This window comes from Acanthopagrus latus, chromosome 13 (genome assembly GCF_904848185.1).
Source record: "Acanthopagrus latus isolate v.2019 chromosome 13, fAcaLat1.1, whole genome shotgun sequence".
NCBI lineage: Eukaryota > Metazoa > Chordata > Actinopteri > Spariformes > Sparidae > Acanthopagrus > Acanthopagrus latus.
Genome location: NC_051051.1, coordinates 18,456,061 through 18,475,707, shown reverse-complemented (window position 1 = coordinate 18,475,707; position 19,647 = coordinate 18,456,061). Strand labels below are relative to the sequence as shown.

General features: G+C 42.3%; 1 protein-coding gene across 2 annotated transcripts; it reads left to right on the top strand.

Annotated features, from left to right (window-relative positions):
• The first annotated feature begins 863 nt into the window (after positions 1-863).
• Positions 864-19,586, top strand: LOC119030829. 2 transcript variants are annotated; one of them, XR_005078428.1, is made up of 8 exons: positions 864-970; positions 9,969-10,115; positions 10,560-10,720; positions 10,830-10,972; positions 11,108-11,201; positions 11,690-11,783; positions 13,620-15,186; positions 15,309-15,393. XR_005078428.1 is itself a non-coding variant. In XM_037118726.1 (5 exons), exons 1-5 carry the CDS (start codon positions 11,063-11,065, stop codon positions 16,564-16,566), a joined length of 816 nt encoding a protein of 271 aa, XP_036974621.1. In that variant the 5' UTR covers positions 10,983-11,062; the 3' UTR covers positions 16,567-19,586. The 2 variants fall into 2 exon arrangements, 1 of the variants encoding a protein (XP_036974621.1); XM_037118726.1 differs by lacking the exons at positions 864-970; positions 9,969-10,115; positions 10,560-10,720; positions 10,830-10,972; positions 11,690-11,783 and adding exons at positions 15,679-15,800; positions 16,252-19,586 and having other exon boundaries at positions 10,983-11,201; positions 15,128-15,186; positions 15,309-15,489.
• The last annotated feature ends 61 nt before the right edge of the window (positions 19,587-19,647 follow it).

Sequence of the window (19,647 nt, the reverse complement as noted above, 5' to 3'; positions counted from 1 at the left end):
CAACAATGTGCTTTGGGAGGGGTACATAGGTGTTTCGGTGCAGGGTGGTGTTCCCAATGGGAGGTCCCCCTGTTAAAATTTAACAAATTACCTACTGGATGTAGTGTATTGGGAATGTTGGGAAAACAGTTTTGTTCTTTGAAACTTTTCTGTAAAAACTGAGATTGAGCCATGTTAAAATATTGATGTGATCTTGCTCTTAGAAGCAACACATCAAAACAAGAGCTGCTATCAGCTTATGAGTGCCTTGAATGTCCATAAGGGACAAACGGGCACCAGCAGTATGTGTAAAAATGTTTCAGTTGTGGTGCTGCTTCGTATTACATATTGCATATATTGGACATCCATCACTGACTGTGAATGTGATCGTCTGAAAACAGAAGACAAAAATATTAAAAATGTTCAACTTAAACCATGTGTGTAAATCAATTATCAATCATTCCATCCATTCAATTGCTCATATTAAGTTTTATGCTGTCATTTTGTATAGTTCAGAAAGTTCTCCTGCACCTGCAGGTTCACATGTTACTCCGACAGTCATTAAAGGTCCATGTCCTCTTCTCCAAGAGGCGAGAGAAGATAGTTATTTTATGTTGAGCTCTCTGGCAACATGAGGTCACTTAAGTTTCTGTCCATGACTGCTTGCTGCCGTCCGTGTTCAAACAGAGGAGGGGGTCCAGAGCATGCTGTCTCTCTTCTTTGTCTGGAGGGGTAAACAACAGAGAGGGTGGTGATGTTACATTATTTATATTATTTAAAGACAAAAGCTGCAATGGGTTGCTGTGTGTCCTTATGATGATATCTTTCTCTTTATCCTCCTCACTTGTAGTCTTTCTCTATTTCCGGCTGCTGCTGAGCACTGTCTAAGTTGGGGTAGGAACCTGAATCAGTCAGGGTCTGGAGGAGTCGGTTGAGGCTGTCAGGGCTTTCCTATGAACCATGGTCGACGCTACATGTGTTTGCGTCACAGGTGGATATGGACGCCTCGCGCTTTGCCACAGCTGACTGACGTCACGCTGAGTTCGGGCTGGATGTCAAAATATTCTGCAGACTGTTTGACAAGCAGGCTGTATGACAGTATATACAGTTTTTACATCGACTTGGCTTCAGCTTAATAACGTTGCATGCGGCTGGGAACAATGGCTTTCATTCAGTAATCATTTGAACGCGGTGTGGAATGAAAGAAATACTTGATGGTAACAGGTGTCACAAGTTAACCTAGATGCTGAGCATTCAACGCCACAGCTAATTGCGGTGTCCACTCAGCTCTCGAGCCGCTCGGCGTGAACAAATGCCTCACACTGTTCCACCCGTGAGTTGTCTGACAGTACAGATATTCACAAGAAATATATGATCCCAACAATATGCACTTTTGGACGATTTATTGACAGTTGCGTTTTTTTTTTTCAGACAGGCATGGACACAGTCACCTACACTGTCACTGTGTGCTCTGTAGCGCTCGTCTAACAGTGATTTGCAGGTCGCAGACTCCGGCATCTCCGTGTGGAATAGTAGTGTTTGTTCAAGCCACGTCAAAATGAACATACATAAACATGACGTGGATCGATGAGCAGGGTGATCAGAAGGTTTTTCCTGGTTAGCGAACATGTCGAGGACCCCTCTCCAGACGGGATCCTCAAACCACACCTCCAGCACATCTGGGACTGTCGCCAGTTGAACGCTAGTTAAACTGTCACACCGGCAGTGTCCACCGGTTGCGGTTCGAGTCCGCCACGGCGCAGTACGGCAGACAGCTGGCCTCACAACATGTGCTGGTTTCAACACGGAGTGTTTTATTTTGAAAAGTAACCGGATGTTGTTTGTTATTTCGGCTCTTTACTTCATGTCTGCTCCTTCTCCCTGCTAAGTCCCACTGCCAGATGCACGTTCAAGTTTGTGGGGGCGTGGCTTTGGACGGAGCACTGACGGGTTGGGGAGGGGTGGAACTTTAAAATCTTGCTAGCTCTCTGGGATTGTAGACCCTAGCTTTAAGTGGAAATTTCTTAACACTATCGGAGTATGATTATGCTGTTACTTGAAACAAGTTGGCTCATCTTGAAATAGGTATAGGCCAGTATTTAAAATGTTTCCCAAATATCAGAGCATACATCTTAAAACAGGAAATTTTAACAGGGCTCTACTAAAATCACAAGACTGCATGCAAGAAATGCATGCATGAAATTTGTCACATTCATTAACCACTTAAAGTAGTGGCTTTCACATAACAGCCTTATTGTGTAGTCTTGGAGGAGCGCAAGGCAGGTGGTGGACTGCAGAGGTCCTGGCACACTGGAGCGGAGTCACAGACAGGTTTTTACACAGGAGATCACTGAAGACAAAGTAAGAGTAAGCACTAGAAAACACACGAACACTAGAGTAAGTCTTGGCATACGCCTTCAGTGTCAAAATGATCCAGTAAAGGGCCATGTGGCTGCAGGTTTTCATTCCAACCAAGCAAGAACAGGTGCTACAGGTGGGTGTGTGTAATCTCCGTCCTGTGACTGTAAAACTCCGCCCAGCGCTGCAAGCAAACAGACACAAGCACAAAAACGCAACACAGACACTGCAACTGTAGATAAAGCAATTTACCTTGAATCTTCTGTCTCTTCTTAAAACAATCTTATCTTATGAACTTAAAACAATTTTTTTTTTTAAGTGAAAGAAAATGTTCTCAATAAGGTGCACATTTTAGGACATCCTCAGGATCAGGTTTCAGCGTCAGACCTCAGATGAAAAGGTATAAGGTCTCAGGAAAAGCTCTGTCACACTCGCACCAAACAGCCACATGAAAAATAGTCATCGGACCAAAAGGCCTGAGAAAAAAAACTTGTCACACTGAACTGCCTCAGGACAAACGTTGTCACACTGAACAGACTCGCACTGAACAGCATCAGCACAAAAGTCGTCACACTGAGCGGAATCAGTACAAAAGTCGTCACACCGAACGGAATCAGCACAAAAGTTGTCACACTGAACGCAATCAGTACAAAAGTCGTCACACCGAACGGTATCAGCACAAAAGTCGTCACACCGAAGGTATCAGTACAAAAGTCGTCACACCGAACGGAATCAGCACAAAAGTCGTCTCTCTAAAAGTTTTACTCCACTCTCATCAGGTACAATTTACAGACTGTAATGCCCGCCAATGTAATAATGCCCGCAAACGTAATAAACCACAAAGGTAATAAAAATCTGCAGCATTTAATGTAATAAACCCACAAATGCAATACATTTTCCATAAACGTAATAGCCGCTACCTACTAGAAACGTAACACGCGATTTCCCACATATTATGTTTGCAGGGATTTATTAGGTTTGCAGGGACGTGAAAATCTTTATTGTAATAACTTCCCACAGATGTAGGCTAATAATACAATGAATAATGGTCGTTGTGGTGGTTTTGTGGCATATAAATAACTAGTTTAAACAGATTTAGTTCTTTGCATAAGCAAAATGCTTCTTGTTAATGAGGATCATCTCTCTCTCACCGCCAGTGCTGCGCATCACCACCTGAGTGAATATTGTCTCATCAAGATGAGTCGGAAGCAGCAGCAGCCCGTTCGTAGACGTGGTCTGACATGAAGAAAAATAATTTTGGGCCGTTTTGGGGTTGTCTGTGTTTCAGAATTAATACAATCTCAGCTTTAGGTCCTAGTCAACATTCAAATGATAAGCTGTAGTTTAGTAAAGTTAGGTCGGAGGCGTTTTCCCCCAAACACCTATTAATTGACAGACTGAATAGAGTTTGTTGACAGAGGAGACAGATTGTGGTTGACAGAGGGAGACAACTAGCTTGAAAAAAAATTATTTCAGTGACGAAAACATCGCCGGACATTTAAATTTAAATTTCCATTGGCAATACAAATCTGAAGAAATCTGGATGCATTGCTCTTTGTAAACCCAACACCTATAGGCAAGAATCTAAAGGGTTCGCTTTATTGGCATGAATGCCACAACAATAATATTTCTAAAGGACCAAGAACCACGAAAAGAGTACCTAGCATAGTAATGCTACTTGTGTGCTGGGTGAAGGATGGAAATCAGCACCAGCACTGTGGCAGGTTAGTTCCAGTCAGATCTGATCCAATTAATCTTAATGATCTATAGTTAACGCTTAACAGTGCGCTTTCCACGACCCTAGAGTTAGATCCGGTCAAATTATATGTTTCTGATTGGACCAAAGTGTCAGTTGGACTTCAGAAGGGCCAGAATTCAAACACTACTAGAACGTCCGTAAGCGGTCATTTGGACCGCTAGATAATAATCTCTATATTCTCTCATGTAAATACCAAATTGAGTGATGAATGCACATTGTGTCATGATTTACAAAAAATAAAAAATAAAAAAATAACACCAAAATGTACATTTTCACAAAATAAATTATACATTTATCAATATTCATATAATCACATATAGTAAACCATTGTATATTTACACAAGAATATAATAGAGAAAAAATCAGAATGCGAAAATTAATAATTAAAGAAACGCATTTGATTATGAGACAATTTATTTTAATACTTAATAATTTATATTGAAAAAAATAATAATAGAAAAAGCTGGAAATTAACTGCTCATGAAATAATAATAATAATAATAATTTCCTCCAGGCTCTCCTGCTGCTGCTGCTCCTTGAATAAGATGCGGGCATTGATCCCAGCCAGGTTGAGGATGTTACATGGCCACCGGCCATCTTCCACACCACCTTTGACGGAGTACGCCCTCGCCATCTGGTCCAGGTCCACGCTGTAATTGGTGTTGTTGTAGTACATCACTGTCTCTGTTTTTGCCTTCGCTACACTAAAGGTGCCCACACCTGCATCCCGATGCAGACATTCTTCCTCGGCTTTCCCTGCTACACAGTAAGAGTCGCATCACTTCAGCACTTCAGTGTTGAACAGCTCCGCTCGCTGTTTCATGGAGGGAGAACTCTCGCTTTTGTTTGTCCATGGTGCCAACCAGGCTATATAGGCTAATACAACTAGATAATAATTAACTCACAAGTAATTTCACAGGGAACCACAAAATATTTAACAATGAAACCCTGCGAAATGATGTGTGGTCAATATGACCGCTTATGGCCGAAATGGGTAACTCGTAACGAGGAAAAAGAAACGCTATCAAAATTCAAACTACAACTCAAAACTCTAACCAGAAATTACAAATCAAAATCACTCTTCTCGAGGATACAAAATACAGATAAATAAAACATGAACAATACTTATCCAGGACGTGAAATAAATTCTCAACAAGGCGTGCATAATCCTTTGTGACAGCGGAGCAGAAAGTTGACAACTGGATTTTGCACCCACGGTCAGAAGTATTAGTAGTATTAGACAGTCACACAAACAAACAAACAAACAAACAAAACCCGACCATTATTCGTTGTATTTGCATTTGTGGGAAGTTATTACAAAAAAGATTTTCACGTCCCCGCAAACGAAATAAATCCCTGCAAACGTAATAGTTATTACATTTGTGGGAAATGGCGTATTACGTTTGTAGTAGGCAGCGGCTATTACGTTTTTGGAAAATGTATTACATGTCAGACTTGGGCAGAAAAGAGCAGAAGTAGTGTCAAGTTTTATTAATCTGAATTTGTAACTCTCCAGAATGAATGACAAATAAAACTCTATGAAACACTGCGTGACGAACAAGACACACAACATGAAACACAGAAGAACTGAAAACGCTTCCGCAGGAGGAAAAGCTACACTGTTCTTGAATATATTCATAAATATCAAAGTTAACAAAATAAATACTCTCCGAAGAGAAAGCTCAGAGGCTATGAAAATTATCTACTCTTTCTTAATAAAGTTATCCAACAAAAATTCACTCGTAACGAGGAAAAAGAAACGCTATCAAAATTCAAACTACAACTCAAAACTCTAACCAGAAATTACAAATCAAAATCACTCTTCTCGAGGATACAAAATACAGATAAATAAAACATGAACAATACTTATCCAGGACGTGAAATAAATTCTCAACAAGGCGTGGAACAAGGCTGTGGTAAATGGCTTCGGTAGACGACATAAAGACGAAATACTCTGGCACAGAGACAGGGGAAGACAAAGACTTTACCATACCATCTTGCTTTCTTTCACCGGCTTGATCTGACTGACATGAAAGGTGGGATGTACTCGTAAGGACCGAGGCAGGTGTAGTCGAACTGCTGCTGGACCAATGTTTCTGGTGATGGGGAAGGGACCTACAAATCGTGGAGCCAGTTTCTTGGACGACACCTTGAGATTTAAGTCTTTAGTAGAAAGCCCCACTCTCTGTCCTGGTTGATAATCTGGAGCTGGTCGCCTTTTCTGATCGGCGTTTCTCTTCACCCGATCTCCTTGTCGGATGAGAATTTGTCTGGCAGCTGCCCAGACCCGTCGACAACGCTGAACCATGGCATAGGCCGAGGGTACCGACGCTTCTCTCTCATTGTCTGGAAACAGGGGAGGTTGGTAACCGAAAGGACAATGAAAAGGGGAAATACCAGTAGCGGATGTAGGTAATGAATTATGTGCATACTCTACCCAGACCAGGTGTTTGCTCCATGTCGAGGGATTCTGGTGTACCACGCATCGGAGGCCGGTTTCCAGCTGTTGGTTTAGGCGTTCGGTCTGGCCGTTAGCTTCTGGGTGGTATCCTGATGTCAGACTGGCCGTGGCTCCAATTAGGTTGCAGAATTCTTTCCAGAACTTGGATATGAACTGAGGCCCCCGGTCCGAAACAATGTCTTTAGGAAATCCGTGGATTCGAAAAAATTTGAGTCATCATGACTTCTGCGGTTTCTTTAGCTGATGGTAGTTTCGGTAATGCAATAAAATGTACCATCTTCGAGAAGCGATCCACCACTGTGAGAACTGTGGTATTTCCTTGAGAGACCGGGAGCCCAGTGACAAAGTCCACAGAGATATCCGACCACGGTCTGGATGGGATGGGGAGTGGTTGTAGAAGTCCCGTGCGAGCCTTGGATGATGTTTTGTTGCGGGCACAGACCGAACACGCCTCTATGTACTCCCGAACCTCCGACTCCATCGCCGGCCACCAGAATCTCCGGGAGATGACATACATAGTACGTTTGACTCCCGGATGGCATGAAAGCAGCGAGGTGTGAGCCCAATGAATCACCTGTGGCCGTAGCTCAGCGGGTACATACAGACGATTGTCGGGACAACCACGAGGTGACGGGGCTCCACCGTTGGCTTGCTTTACCTCTTTTTCTATTGGCCAAGTCACCGCTCCTACCACACAGTTCAGTGGAAGGATTGTTTCGGCTTGCTTGGTCTTAGGCTCGGGATCAAACAGTCTGGACAGCACGTCAGGTTTTACATTCCGGGATCCCGGCCTGTAAGACAAGGTAAAAGAGAATCGGTTAAAGAAAAGCGCCCACCTGGCCTGGCAAGAGTTTAGTCTTTTGGCTTTGCGAATAAAAAACAGATTTTTGTGATCTGTCCAGACAATGAAAGGTAGCTCGGCACCCTCCGACCAATGACGCCATTCCTCCAAAGCTAGCTTAACTGCTAGCAGTTCTCGGTTGCCAACGTCGTAGTTTCTCTCGGCTGATGACAACCGTCATGACAGGAAGGCGCAGGGATGCATCTTACCATCCTTTTCTGATCTCTGAGAGAGTACCGCTCCTACCCCTTCATTCGACGCATCCACCTCCACCACGAACTGTCTTTGTGGATCCGGTAAGGTGAGGATCGGGGCTGTAGTGAAACGATGCTTGAGTTCTTGAAAGGCCTTTTCAGCCTCGGGATTCCAGACGAAGGGAACCTGCGTGGAGGTAAGCGCATGGAGAGGAGAAGCTGTCGCGCTAAAACCTCTGACTAATCGCCTGTAAAAGTCAGCAAATCCTAGGAATTGCTGAACCTTTTTGCGACTGTCGGGAGTTGGCCATTCGGCTACAGCGCTAACTTTAGCCGGATCCATCTGAACTCTTCCAGGGGCTACAATGAAGCCTAGGAATGAGACAGTCTCGGCATGAAATACACTCTTTTCAACTTTTACATACAGTTTATGTTCCAGTAGTCGGTTGAGAACTTGTGTTACGTGAGCTTGATGTGTGTTAATGTCCGGGGAATAAATCAAGATGTCGTCCAAGTAGACATAAACGAACTGGTCCAAGAAGTCCCTGAGAACGTCATTGATCATGGCCTGAAACACAGCAGGTGCATTGGTGAGACCAAATGGCATAACACAATACTCATAGTGACCACTGGGAGTGTTAAAGCCGGTCTTCCATTCGTCTCCTTCTCGGATCCAAATCAGGTGATACGCGTTGCGAAGGTCGAGCTTGGTAAAAACCTTCGCCTGTTGTAGCTGGTCGAAGACCGATGTCATCAGTGGAAGAGGGTATCTGTTCTTAATGGTAATGTCATTCAATGGACTATAGTCAATACATGGGCGTAATGATCCATCTTTCTTACCCACAAAGAAAAATCCAGCTCCCGCTGGTGATGATGATGGCCGAATGAGTCCGGCTTGCAGGGAAGCGGAGATGTAATCGTTCATGGCTTTCTTTTCGGGTCCGGAGATGGAATATAGTCGTCCCTTGGGAATCGTAGAACCAGGGATCAGGTCGATGGCGCAGTCGTAAGGGCAATGAGGAGGGAGAGACAAGGCTTTAGCTTTGTTAAATACCTCTTTTAGTCGATGGTAACAGCTCGGGACTGAAGTCTGGTCTGGGTATTCGGGGTCTGTGACAGGGTTAGTGGAGAATAGATTGATCTCGGTAACAGATTCAGTCAAGCAGCGTTTAGTGCAGTCCTCCCCCCACTCTCTAATCTGACTGCTCTTCCAGTCGACGTGAGGGTTATGTAGGAAGAGCCAGGGTTGTCCCAGAATCAAAGAGTGAGAGGTGGAGTTGAACAAGTGGAACTGTATAGTTTCGTGATGATTGCCAATTGTCATTTCTATCGGTTTGGTTATGTGAGTTATCATGAAAATGTCTGCTCCGTTAAGGGAGCGTGCCCGAATGGGCCTGGCTAGATATTCACAGTCAATATGTAGTTTCTTGGCCAAGTTCCAATCCATGAGACTTTCATCTGCTCCTGAATCTACTAACACTTTCATGTCCCACTTAGCGTTTAGCTTGACTTTGGTAAGCACACGCACAGCCGACTTAGCAATCTCATTTGAACTCACCACCGGGGCTTTTTTGGCTGGACAAGAGCTGACGAGATGACCGGTCTCTCCACAATAAAAACACCTCCCTTCTTGGCGTCTCTTCAGGCGTTCATCTGGAGATAATCGAGCCCGTCCTAACTGCATGGGCTCATCGTCAGCGCGAGTCTGGAGGTTCTCTGGAGAGGTTCGGTGTGTTGTCGGCCATTTTGATTCCTGTGGAGCCGCACATCGATCTCAGTCGCCTCGTCTCCCTTCGCGGTGTTTCCTGAGTTGTGTGCGTCGGTTATCCGTACGGATGGCGAGTGCGATGAGCGCATCCAGACTTGAGGAAAGATCGAGTGGCACCAAAAGATCCTGGATATCTGTCGAAAGACCTTTTAAGAAAGTATCATAGAGAGCGGCGTTGTTCCATCCACTCTCCACTGCCAGCATCCGAAAGTGAATGGCATAATCACACACAGAGTCTCTACCTTGTCTCAAGGTGCTCAGTTCCTGGGCCTTTTCTCTGTCGGAGCAAATCGGGTCAAATGTTCTAGTTAGTGCCGTCTGAAACCCTGCGATCGTTTCACATACCGTAGAGTTTCGGCTCCATTCGGCCGAAGCCCAAGCTTTGGCTCGTCCGGTCAGGTGAGAAATCATGAACGCCACCTTTGCTCGTTCTGTGGGGAAAGCTTGTGGCGTAAACTCAAAATGAATTGAACAGTCGATCAAAAATGTTCGGCAAAGACCTGGCTCACCAGACCTGGCGTTTTAGTTGCAAAAATCTCTTATTGTAACACTAAGTTACAATAAGAGATGTACCCAAGCTTAATTTATCCTTTTTTCTGTGTTCGAAGCTAAAACGAAGTTCAGTATACCTGCTGAGAAGGACATATATTTGCTGGATGAGAGTGGAACAGAGGTTGATGAGGAGGTCTTCAGTGACATCCTGGAGGAAAAATCTGACATACAGTGGACGATTGTTGACAATCTTTCTGTCAGTGGTAAGTGGTCGTTTGATCAAATTGTGCATTTCAGGCTTACACTATCAATATCTGATCATTGTAATTGGCTTTTAATCACACAATTAATAAGGTACTCACCAATTTTCCCTTTAAAATTTAATTTGATCATTTAGGCAGAATTTGTTTTTCATTACTTACAGAACCAATCCATTTACTCAGGAAAATATCAACTAATAAGAATACAGACCTCGGCACTTAGTTGCCACCAAGAAGACTGTCTGTTGTAGCCTAAATTGCCTAAAATGTAGCGACATTAACCATCAAAACTGATTGTAGTCTATTAATGGTATATGGATGAAAGACACATGCACATTTTCACCATGTCTTTCCATGCCCTCACCTCTTCTTATTTGAAACTGTGAGTCAATTAATGAAATCAGATGTGAAATGTGTTTTTGAAAATGATGTGTTCCCTCTTTTCAGACTCTCCTGCATCCTCATGCACAGACACCTTGTCACTATCATCACACTCGTTGGATAGTGATGCTTTTCTGATGTCTCCCAAAAGACAGTGCATCGATGATTGCATTCTGAGCCCCCCAAGAAGTCAGCATGTTGATGACAGTTCTTCACGAGCCAAAGAGGTGATGTTTTTTGTATGTTCCTTCTCATTATGATGTATGTTTTTGACATCATATTTTTGGGGTGGGGTGTGATCTTATTTTTTCTTCTCATATTTTTCTTGTTTTCAAGCTTGTCGAGAGAGTTCTGGAACAAAAGCCTGGAGGGCTGGAGGGCAAAATACTTGCAGAATATGCGACTAAAGGGCAGATGAAGGACTGAACACGCCGTGAACTTGTCAACATCGTTGTTGCTGATATGTTGGAAAAGTATGGGTATGTAAAATGCTTCAAGGTGCATTATTTAGTTATAAAGGCACATTCATAGTATTTGATTGCAAACATGTTGTTCATGAAAAACATGTAATGGAGTTTCTTGCCATCAATGCAACCTATCCATTACACCCACAGAAGTGCTCCACCAAAGGACAAGAGGACACAATATGCATTGGGGATTGTAACACTGTTCCCTTCCCTAAGAGATCCCGACTCCAAACAGGGCTATGTAAGTATTTTTTTATTGAGACGTTCCCCAACTCCTCAAATTATTAAATTAAATTAAATTAAATTATTATGAGTAATATAGACAGGTGGTGTTGTACAGGCAGCAAGTGGGCAGTCAACATTCTTGAAATTGACAGCCAAGTTGACAGCCAATGTTTCGATGCATGTTTTCACTCAACATTGATGAGGCCACGGACAATAGTATGGACAAAATTCTTAATGTTCTGGTCCGATTTTGTGATGAGGATGCAGGCAGTGTGAAAACACAGCATCTTGCCAGCAAAAAAGTCAACATTGCCAATGCATCAGTTTTGATGATGGAACTAAATGACGTCCTGCACTCATATGGGCTGGAGTGGAGAAATGTCACCAGTGTTCTACTCGATAATTGCGCTGTGATGAGGGGGAAGAAGTCTGGGCTCGAGACAGAATTTACTCCATCTCCCCCCCAAGAGCTTGATAAGACCTATCAGCAACTGCTTCATTCAGATGCTGGAAGTGTGCACAAGAATGAATGAGCTCCTGGATGTAGTAGTGGTACACTACTATCATGCTCTGGACCCACTGAGGAACACAAATACAGGTAGGCTTGCAACCTTTTTAATTATAACATGTGTGATGTGTATATAGTTGCTGTCCGTAATTTTGTTTAGTTTAGTTTGTTTTAGCTCAGGGTAGACCCTCCAGGAATTCGCGATGTTGCGATTTGCAACTTCAACGCAAATTTAGCCAACCCCCTCGTGAACTCAGTGCGATGTTGCAATTTTTACCGATCACCGCAACTTCTCCGCGACTCTCTGGCTATATCCCCTACCACAGAATACCAGCTCTGCGACAGCAGTGTTGCACTGTTCCTTCCTTTCTGCTATAAATTAGGCTACTTGCATCGCAAACACATTGCCTGCAGTGTAGGCTACCTACAAACAGCTGCCAATGACCGTATTTTATAGGCTACTGCTGACTTGTGTTTACTGCTCAGGTTATCAGCCATTGAGAGTTTAAAAACTTCCAACGCAAGTTACCTACTCTTTCTCGAGGAGTGACAGCTCACTGGCCCTCACTGCGTGGCAGTGCGTGCATCTCTCGCGACCCCTCGTGCTTGGCTAGAGGTTCTATTCCACAAACACGAGTTTTATTAAGAAAAATAAAGATAGCCTAAATAATATAGCAGCACTGCAAGTTCTTTTTGTTGGCAACTAGGTCGACCTCTATAAAGAATTCGACCAAAACTATTCTTGACCAAGCCCCTTGATTCTAAAGTCACATTATGTGAACAGAGAGCACCCATTTCCATGACTAACCAGCAGCATAATCACATGTTAGACCATGTAGGCTACATGTTTTCCCTGTTTTCAAATAATAATTCCTTTTCCACTGTTTTGACACTTTTTAATGTGAACTTTAATTCTATAGTTGGGCTATATAATGTAACTGATTTCATTTCATGATCCCAACTGCTCCCACAATTATCTTGCAACAGAATATCAACATCGCAACTTGCACCGCAACTTATATAAAACCTGCCGCGAAATCTGGCATTTTTGATCGCAACAAAGCCCCGTGAAATCCTGGAAGGACTGATAGGGCCTAATGATGCAGCATATTTTAAGATGTTTTTTAAATGGTTAGATTTTATTAGGAAGTAACAAATTAGCATCATATTAAGGTAATAGGCTAAATAGACATATTGTAAATGTGTTTGTGTGTGTGTGTACTACAGAAGACTTCTTAATCAGGTATTTGATCGACATGACCTCACAGATGAGGAAAGGGCCAGGATAGTTGTTCTTCAGAGAGAACAGGCAGCAGCTTCCTGAACGGGAACACAAGTAAACCAAGACCGAAAAGAGCGGATCTCTGTGGTCATTACAGAGTTCGAACGAGTAAAGGTCATGATCGACTTGTACAGAGGTATCTTTTGTATGATAGGCATACTCACAGCAACTTAAACTGTTCCACTGGCACATGACCAAATGACCCAAGTCATGGCAGTCAGGTCTTTTCTACAGCAATAATAGACTAACCAAATTAAAAAGATTATTGTCAACTTTTAAGTAGCCTACCATGTGATATTGTGAGGAAATAGCGTAATAGTTTCCTATAATTACTCCTGTTCATGCAAGTGAGTAACATGTCCAAAAGCCATCTCTGTAGTCTTATCACAGAGTATAGTTATTTATCAGAGGATGCAAAACCTACAGCAGACTTGATACCTACAAACATATGATGTCACCTCATAGGGTACAGATGATTGAGTTTTCCATTGTTTAGCTGGAACAAAATTCAGTTGTATTATTTAGCTACAATATTGCATTTTAAATGTATGATCATACTTTGTTCATTTATTTCCCACACTGATCATGAGTTTTAATTGCTCAAATATCAATTGTTTTTTTTTTATATATACATATATTTGTAGGGGTCCTTCTGACATTTCAGGGATTTGTCAAAAAGCTTCAACATGAAAAACCAATGGTGCATTTGCTGCACGTTGAAATGGTGGCCTTTGTAAGAGAGCTCCTGAGCAAATTTATGAGACCAAACACCATTCCACTGAGCCACAAGGAGCGTCTGAAGGTCGATGTTCGGAACAAGGATTTGCAACTGTCAAACAAGAGGCTCTCTGTTGGACAGTTCTGCTACAGTGCATTGAACAAAGCCTGTGTGGAGAGGAAGGTATGGGTGGAACAAATTTATGACTGTCTCAGAGAAGGGTACATGAAGTCAGCAGAGTTTCTGCTAAAAAACCTTCCCTTGAATAACAGCATACTAACATCACTCTCGGCTCTAACTCCGGCTCTAATTCAGTCCGATGCTGTTGTTGGAGCATTCACTACATTAGGAGAAGCCCTGCCAAATGTTGTCCCACCTGAGGAGATCGGTCAACTGGTGGAGGAATGCAGGGCCTATCAAATGGATGCGGATATGCTTGCTCTTTTAGCAAGCTACATTGAAGGGGACTGCCGAGTTGATGTGGACTGGTGGAGCCATGTTGTGTCCCTAAAAAATGCAGACAGAGATGTGAGGTATCCAACCTTGGGCAAACTGGTGACAGCAGTTCTGTCCATTTTTACTGGCCCGTTGGTAGAGGGATCATTCAATTTAATGGATGATATCCTAGAGTCTGACAGGTGTTCCATGAATGTGGAAACATATGAGAGCCTTGCAGTGATCAAGTCCACACTTAAGGCCAGGGACTGGACAGCCTCAACTATGAACACTGACCAGCCTTTGAGGCGATCCTGCCTTTCATCATTCCAAAACTACCAATTACATTTAAAGAAAAAGAAAGAGACTGCACAGGCACTAAAGCAGAAAAGGCTTAATGAGGCAGCAAGGATGCTGTCCTCAAAGGAGGCAAACAAACTGGCTCAACAGGCCCGAAAAATCAAAAGGCCAGCAAAATCCTCCTCTGCTCAAGCCTCCATCTCAAGTGCTCAAGCCACCACCTCCTCTGCTCAACAGGCCCTCCTGAAAAACAGGCCACCCCAGCCCTCCTCTGTGTCCTCTGCTCAAGCCTCCACCTCCTCTGCTCAAGCTTCCACCTCCTCTGCTCAACAGGCCCTCCTGAAAAAGAGAACACCACCCCAGCCTGCACAAGCCTCCACCTCCTCTGCTCACAAGGCCCTCCTGAAAAAGAAAAGACCATCCCAGCCCTCCTCTGTGTCAAATCTGTATAGCATTTACCTCCAGAGATTGTGCTAAGATGGACTAATGTCAATCTAAATGCTTAACACATTGAAAAAAAAATGGTACGTGTTTTCTTGAATAGTACTGGGGTCATAATGCATACCACATGAAAATATCTAATAAGAGCCACTCGACAATAATGATGATCAGGGTTATAGACAGGCTGTTTATATACCTGGGCCAACAAGTTAAGTGTTTAAAATTTGTCTCGCACCCCCACCCCTATTCACCTCTCAGGCAAGGAAAAAAGTTCAGGCTCAGGAATTTTTTCTACTATCAGCCCTGCAGAAGGCCTGGTAAGTCCACATTATGTTGATAATGTATTGTCTGCCAAAAACAGCTTTGTTTAGGTGAAATGCTTCATTTTCGCCTACTTTCACCATCACCAAGTCCACCTATACTTGCTTTCCCCCTATAGGTTCTGCAAGACTTTGATCTGTTGTTTGGAGCAGAGACTACGTCAAAGCTCTTGGAGAAATGGGGAACAACCCTGAAGGCAAAAGTAATAGAGCAAGCTAAAACCCTCAGTAAGACACCCATGCTCGACTATCTGATTCAGTCTGCAGAGGAGAACCCCGACGAGGATGATGAGGTCCCAGGTAAATGACAAAAAAAAAAACCTGTTTATGACCGGCCTCCTTTATTCAAATGTTGTCTTATTGTATTTATTGTGACACCATTGTGCTGATAGATTATATTTTTTCTATTTTTAAGAGCCTTTTGGATGTTTATATTGATTTATCAGGTGCATTTCGTACTGAAATCAGGTTCTCTCCTCATCTTCTCAGGTTGGGATGGTGACATGGCGGCAATTCTACTGCTGGTCTACCTTTTGCCCCCAAGTGGAAAGAAGGGAACCGCGAAGATCAGTATCTGGGAAGCTTTGGATCGTGTAGTGAAGTTTCATAACGTCAGTGTGTTCTGATTTCCTTTTTGAAACCATCTAATGTGCAAGAGTGGAACCCTCACTCCAAACACACGTTTTGGTCAGCTGTTATAATATAAACAGCAGTAAATTAGTGTGCCAAAACATCACGGTTCTAACTAAACCAGAAATTTTACACAACAGTACTGTGGATCACTATACTACTGCTGAGCGCAGCGCCAGTTTTCGCTGCGTAGTGGACTGATGTTAATCTCCTCCAGGCTCCTGTTCACACTACACTCTGTTCTGATGTAAACAAACACGGCACATATTGTAATCAACTGAACCTATTTCTAACCAGTCAGCTTTACTGGTCCATACATTGTCTTATCCATTTTTAAGTAATCCTTCAACTGTGCCATTAAAGATTTCTGTCTGACATATCCGTAAAAATTTGATGTATAATGTAGTTGTACTTTTGATTCTTATGTTACAGTCGGGTCGCAGCCTACATGAGCACTCTGGTCCAGACAAGCGGAGGCAGCCCTACATCCTGGCAGTTGGCATGGCGAGAAACCGCATCCATGAATACTACATTGCAATGGATGGTGAGCTCCTTCCCTGCAAGGCCAAGTCTTCCCTGTCAGCCTTTGATGAACTTTTCAAGGTACATTATGCATTTGGCATCTCGTATGACCAGGCTTTAAACAGCATGTACACATTCGTGCAGACCACCATCTACAATATTGATGTCAGGCTCTCTCCTGAAACTCCTAGAGTCAAGGACCTGAGGGCAAAGCTCCTAAACTGATGTTGTGATGTATCGATGCTTTGTTTGCAAGTCCACTTTTGTCACCATTCAGCAGTTGCTACGTCATCTCAAACGTACACACGCCTTTTATCCTGGGAGGAAGTTTCTACTGGTGTGTGACCAGAATGGTTGCCGTCACAGATTTTGCACTTTTTCAGGCTTTAGGAAACATCTCCACTCTAAGCATAGTGTTGAAAGTCTTGATCAAATTGATAATGAACCAGTCACTCCGACTCCGTCAGTTGTTTTATCTGATGAGCAAACAATGTCAGTTGAGTCAGCAATTTCAGAGCAACCAGTGAATTCTCAGAGCTTCAATGAGACCAGGCAACATACCCAAGAAATGTGTGCATCCCTTATTGCAAAACTTCAAAGCTGTGGTGTGGCTACTAATGTCATAAAAAATGTTGTTGAAAATATGGAAGAGCTTGTAGAGGAACTGCATTCAAATGTCAAAGATGATATTGTAAAATTACTCCCCAATGATGAGGACATTAGAACAAAATTTGATGATTATTTTTTGAGTCTTGAAAATCCCTTCAGCAATCTGAACAGAGACAAAATGGAAAAAACATTTCAGCGAGAAATGGGGTCTTGTAGAACCTGTGGAGGTCGCTTTAAGCGTGAGGTATGACACAAGAAGGAATCGAACAACTGACACATATGATCAGGTCCCCGTGACAGACAAATTTGTGTACATTCCTTTGCTGGAAACGCTGAAGTTTATATTCAAAAATAGGGAGATTTATAATCATATTTTGCAGCCTTGTGAGAAGACTGGGTTTTACAAAGATTTCTGTGATGGAAGTTATTTTAAAAATCACCCCCTCTTCTCTGAAAAACCAAACTCTCTTCAAATACAGATATTCTATGGTGATTTTGAAGTGGCAAATCCACTTGGATCAAAGCATGGGATCCATAAAATTGGCAGTATATACTTTATTCTACAAAATCTTTCTCCAAAGGTAAACTCAGCGCTTATGAATATTCATCTTTTGGCACTTTTCCATACAGAGGATGTAAAAAAGTATGGATTTAATGCTATCTTGGAGCCCCTCATAAAAGATCTGAAAGTCCTTAAGTGTACAGGAGTGGAAATTCCTTTCTCTAATGGACCTGTTTGTGGAACAATTGCACAGGTGACGGTGGACAATTTGGGCTTGCACTCACTTCTTGGCTATGTAGAATCATTCAGCTCAAACTATTTTTGTCACTTCTGTCTGGTAGATAAACAAACCTCACAGTCAGTGTTCAGTGATGACGATCCAAGTATAACACTCCGCAATAAAACACTGCATGCTCAGCATTGCAATGACTTGAAGGCAGATCCTACACTACAATCAACATTTGGAGTGAAACAAACATGTTTGCTCAATGATCTACAGTACTTTCATGTTTCTGATAACTATGCAGTGGACATTATGCATGGAAGGAGTGGGGCAATTAGAGCTGAAATTGCTTTTTTTTTACCTCTCAGACAACAACATCATATCCAAGACAGATATTTGTAACCGGATATATTCATACAACTATGGCTTTGTTGAGCGAAAAAATAGACCAACCAGATTCAGCCTAGAGCAGACTGGAAATGGAATTGGTCTCAATGCAATTCAGACATTTTGCTTGATCAGGAATGTGCCCTTGATATTTGGAGATGTTGTACAGGAAGGAAATGCTCATTGGAGACTTTTGCTGCTTCTGCTGCAAATTATGAACATCATATTTTCTCCTGTCATCACATGACAGTATGTCTGAAGCATCTCATTGTTGAGCATCACAAACTTTTCAAAGAGATTTATCCACATCGCAAAATGATTCCCAAGCATCACTTCATGACCCATTATCCCAGATGCATCCGAAAAATAGGCCCAATTCTTCATGTTTGGGCTATGAGGTTTGAAGCAAAACACAGGTTTTTCAAGAGCACTATCAGACATTTTAAGAATATAACAAAGTCGTTAGCCGAAAAACATCAGATGGCTGTGGCATACCACTGGGAATCTATGCCATTCAAAAGCATCAACTGTGGTCCAGTGAAAACTGTTCAGGCCAGTGCCTTGGAAAATGGTGAAATAATTGCTGAAGAACTGCAGGTTGACGACACAGTGAAGTTAATGTGACTTCTTGGATTACTTGTTTTGGGACAGAGTATCGCCCAGGCCTTCTGGTTTGTTCAAACACAGAGGATGATTTGCCAGTATTCAGTCAGATAAAAGACATTGTTGAATTTAATGGTGACTATTTCCTCCTGGCAAAGGATTTTGAGACACTTTGTTTTGCAGAACGTTTTCATTCTTTTAATATCAGACAGGGTAATTCTGAAAATATTTCTCTGCTGAAAGTTGATGAGTTGAACTCGTTTAAGCCATTTGATCTCCAGACAACATATGGTTTTGACAGAGATGACCAGTATGTGGTGCCTGTGCATGTATTGGTGTAGGAAAGGTTTTAACTTTTATGTGTGATCTTTTACACATCTGGGTTTTTTTTTTAAATCTCAGTGATGATATAAAAAAATAATTTGTCAAGCTTATTTTGCACCATGGCTTCGTAACTTTGGCAGTGTTTGATGTTCGGTGTATGAACTAATTTATGGTTCAGTTTCAGATTACACCTGTTGACAGTACTGCAGCACCAGCTGAATGTCATGTTGTACATTAACAGGCTGAGTATATTGTTCTTTAAAGAACAGGTTCAGATTTTTGAAGGCTGTATCTCCCAACGTTACAGTATCTGTGTTTCAGCAGACAATGTTTCCTTGCTGAGCTGTAGTGGAGCACTAGTAATTCAAAGAGGGATTTTGTCAGGGAGTTTGCAGTGACAAAAAATAGTCAACAGTTTTTTGTTTACTACCAAGGGATGATCTGACTGGTGTTTGTTTATTCTATGATGTAATGCATAGACTACTAAAATAAAACTGATGTCATTGTAATAAGAGCCGACTGTACACTTCCACAATGTTAAGACATTTGTTAATATGTTTATTATATTATAATAAAGATAATGTTACGTTTTCAAGAAAATAATGTGTGGATTATATATTCTCAAAGTGATCATAATTCACTTTAAAAGTGTTAAGTG

Excerpts from the sequence above, each read along its gene's own strand:
- LOC119030829 (XM_037118726.1), top strand. The coding sequence starts at position 11,063 with ATGGAGTTTCTTGCCATCAATGCAACCTATCCATTACACCCACAGAAG. Across the intron at positions 15,187-15,308 it reads TCAGCCCTGCAGAAGGCCTG|GTTCTGCAAGACTTTGATCT; the intron begins GTAAGTCCACAT and ends TTCCCCCTATAG. Across the intron at positions 15,490-15,678 it reads CGAGGATGATGAGGTCCCAG|GTTGGGATGGTGACATGGCG; the intron begins GTAAATGACAAA and ends TCATCTTCTCAG.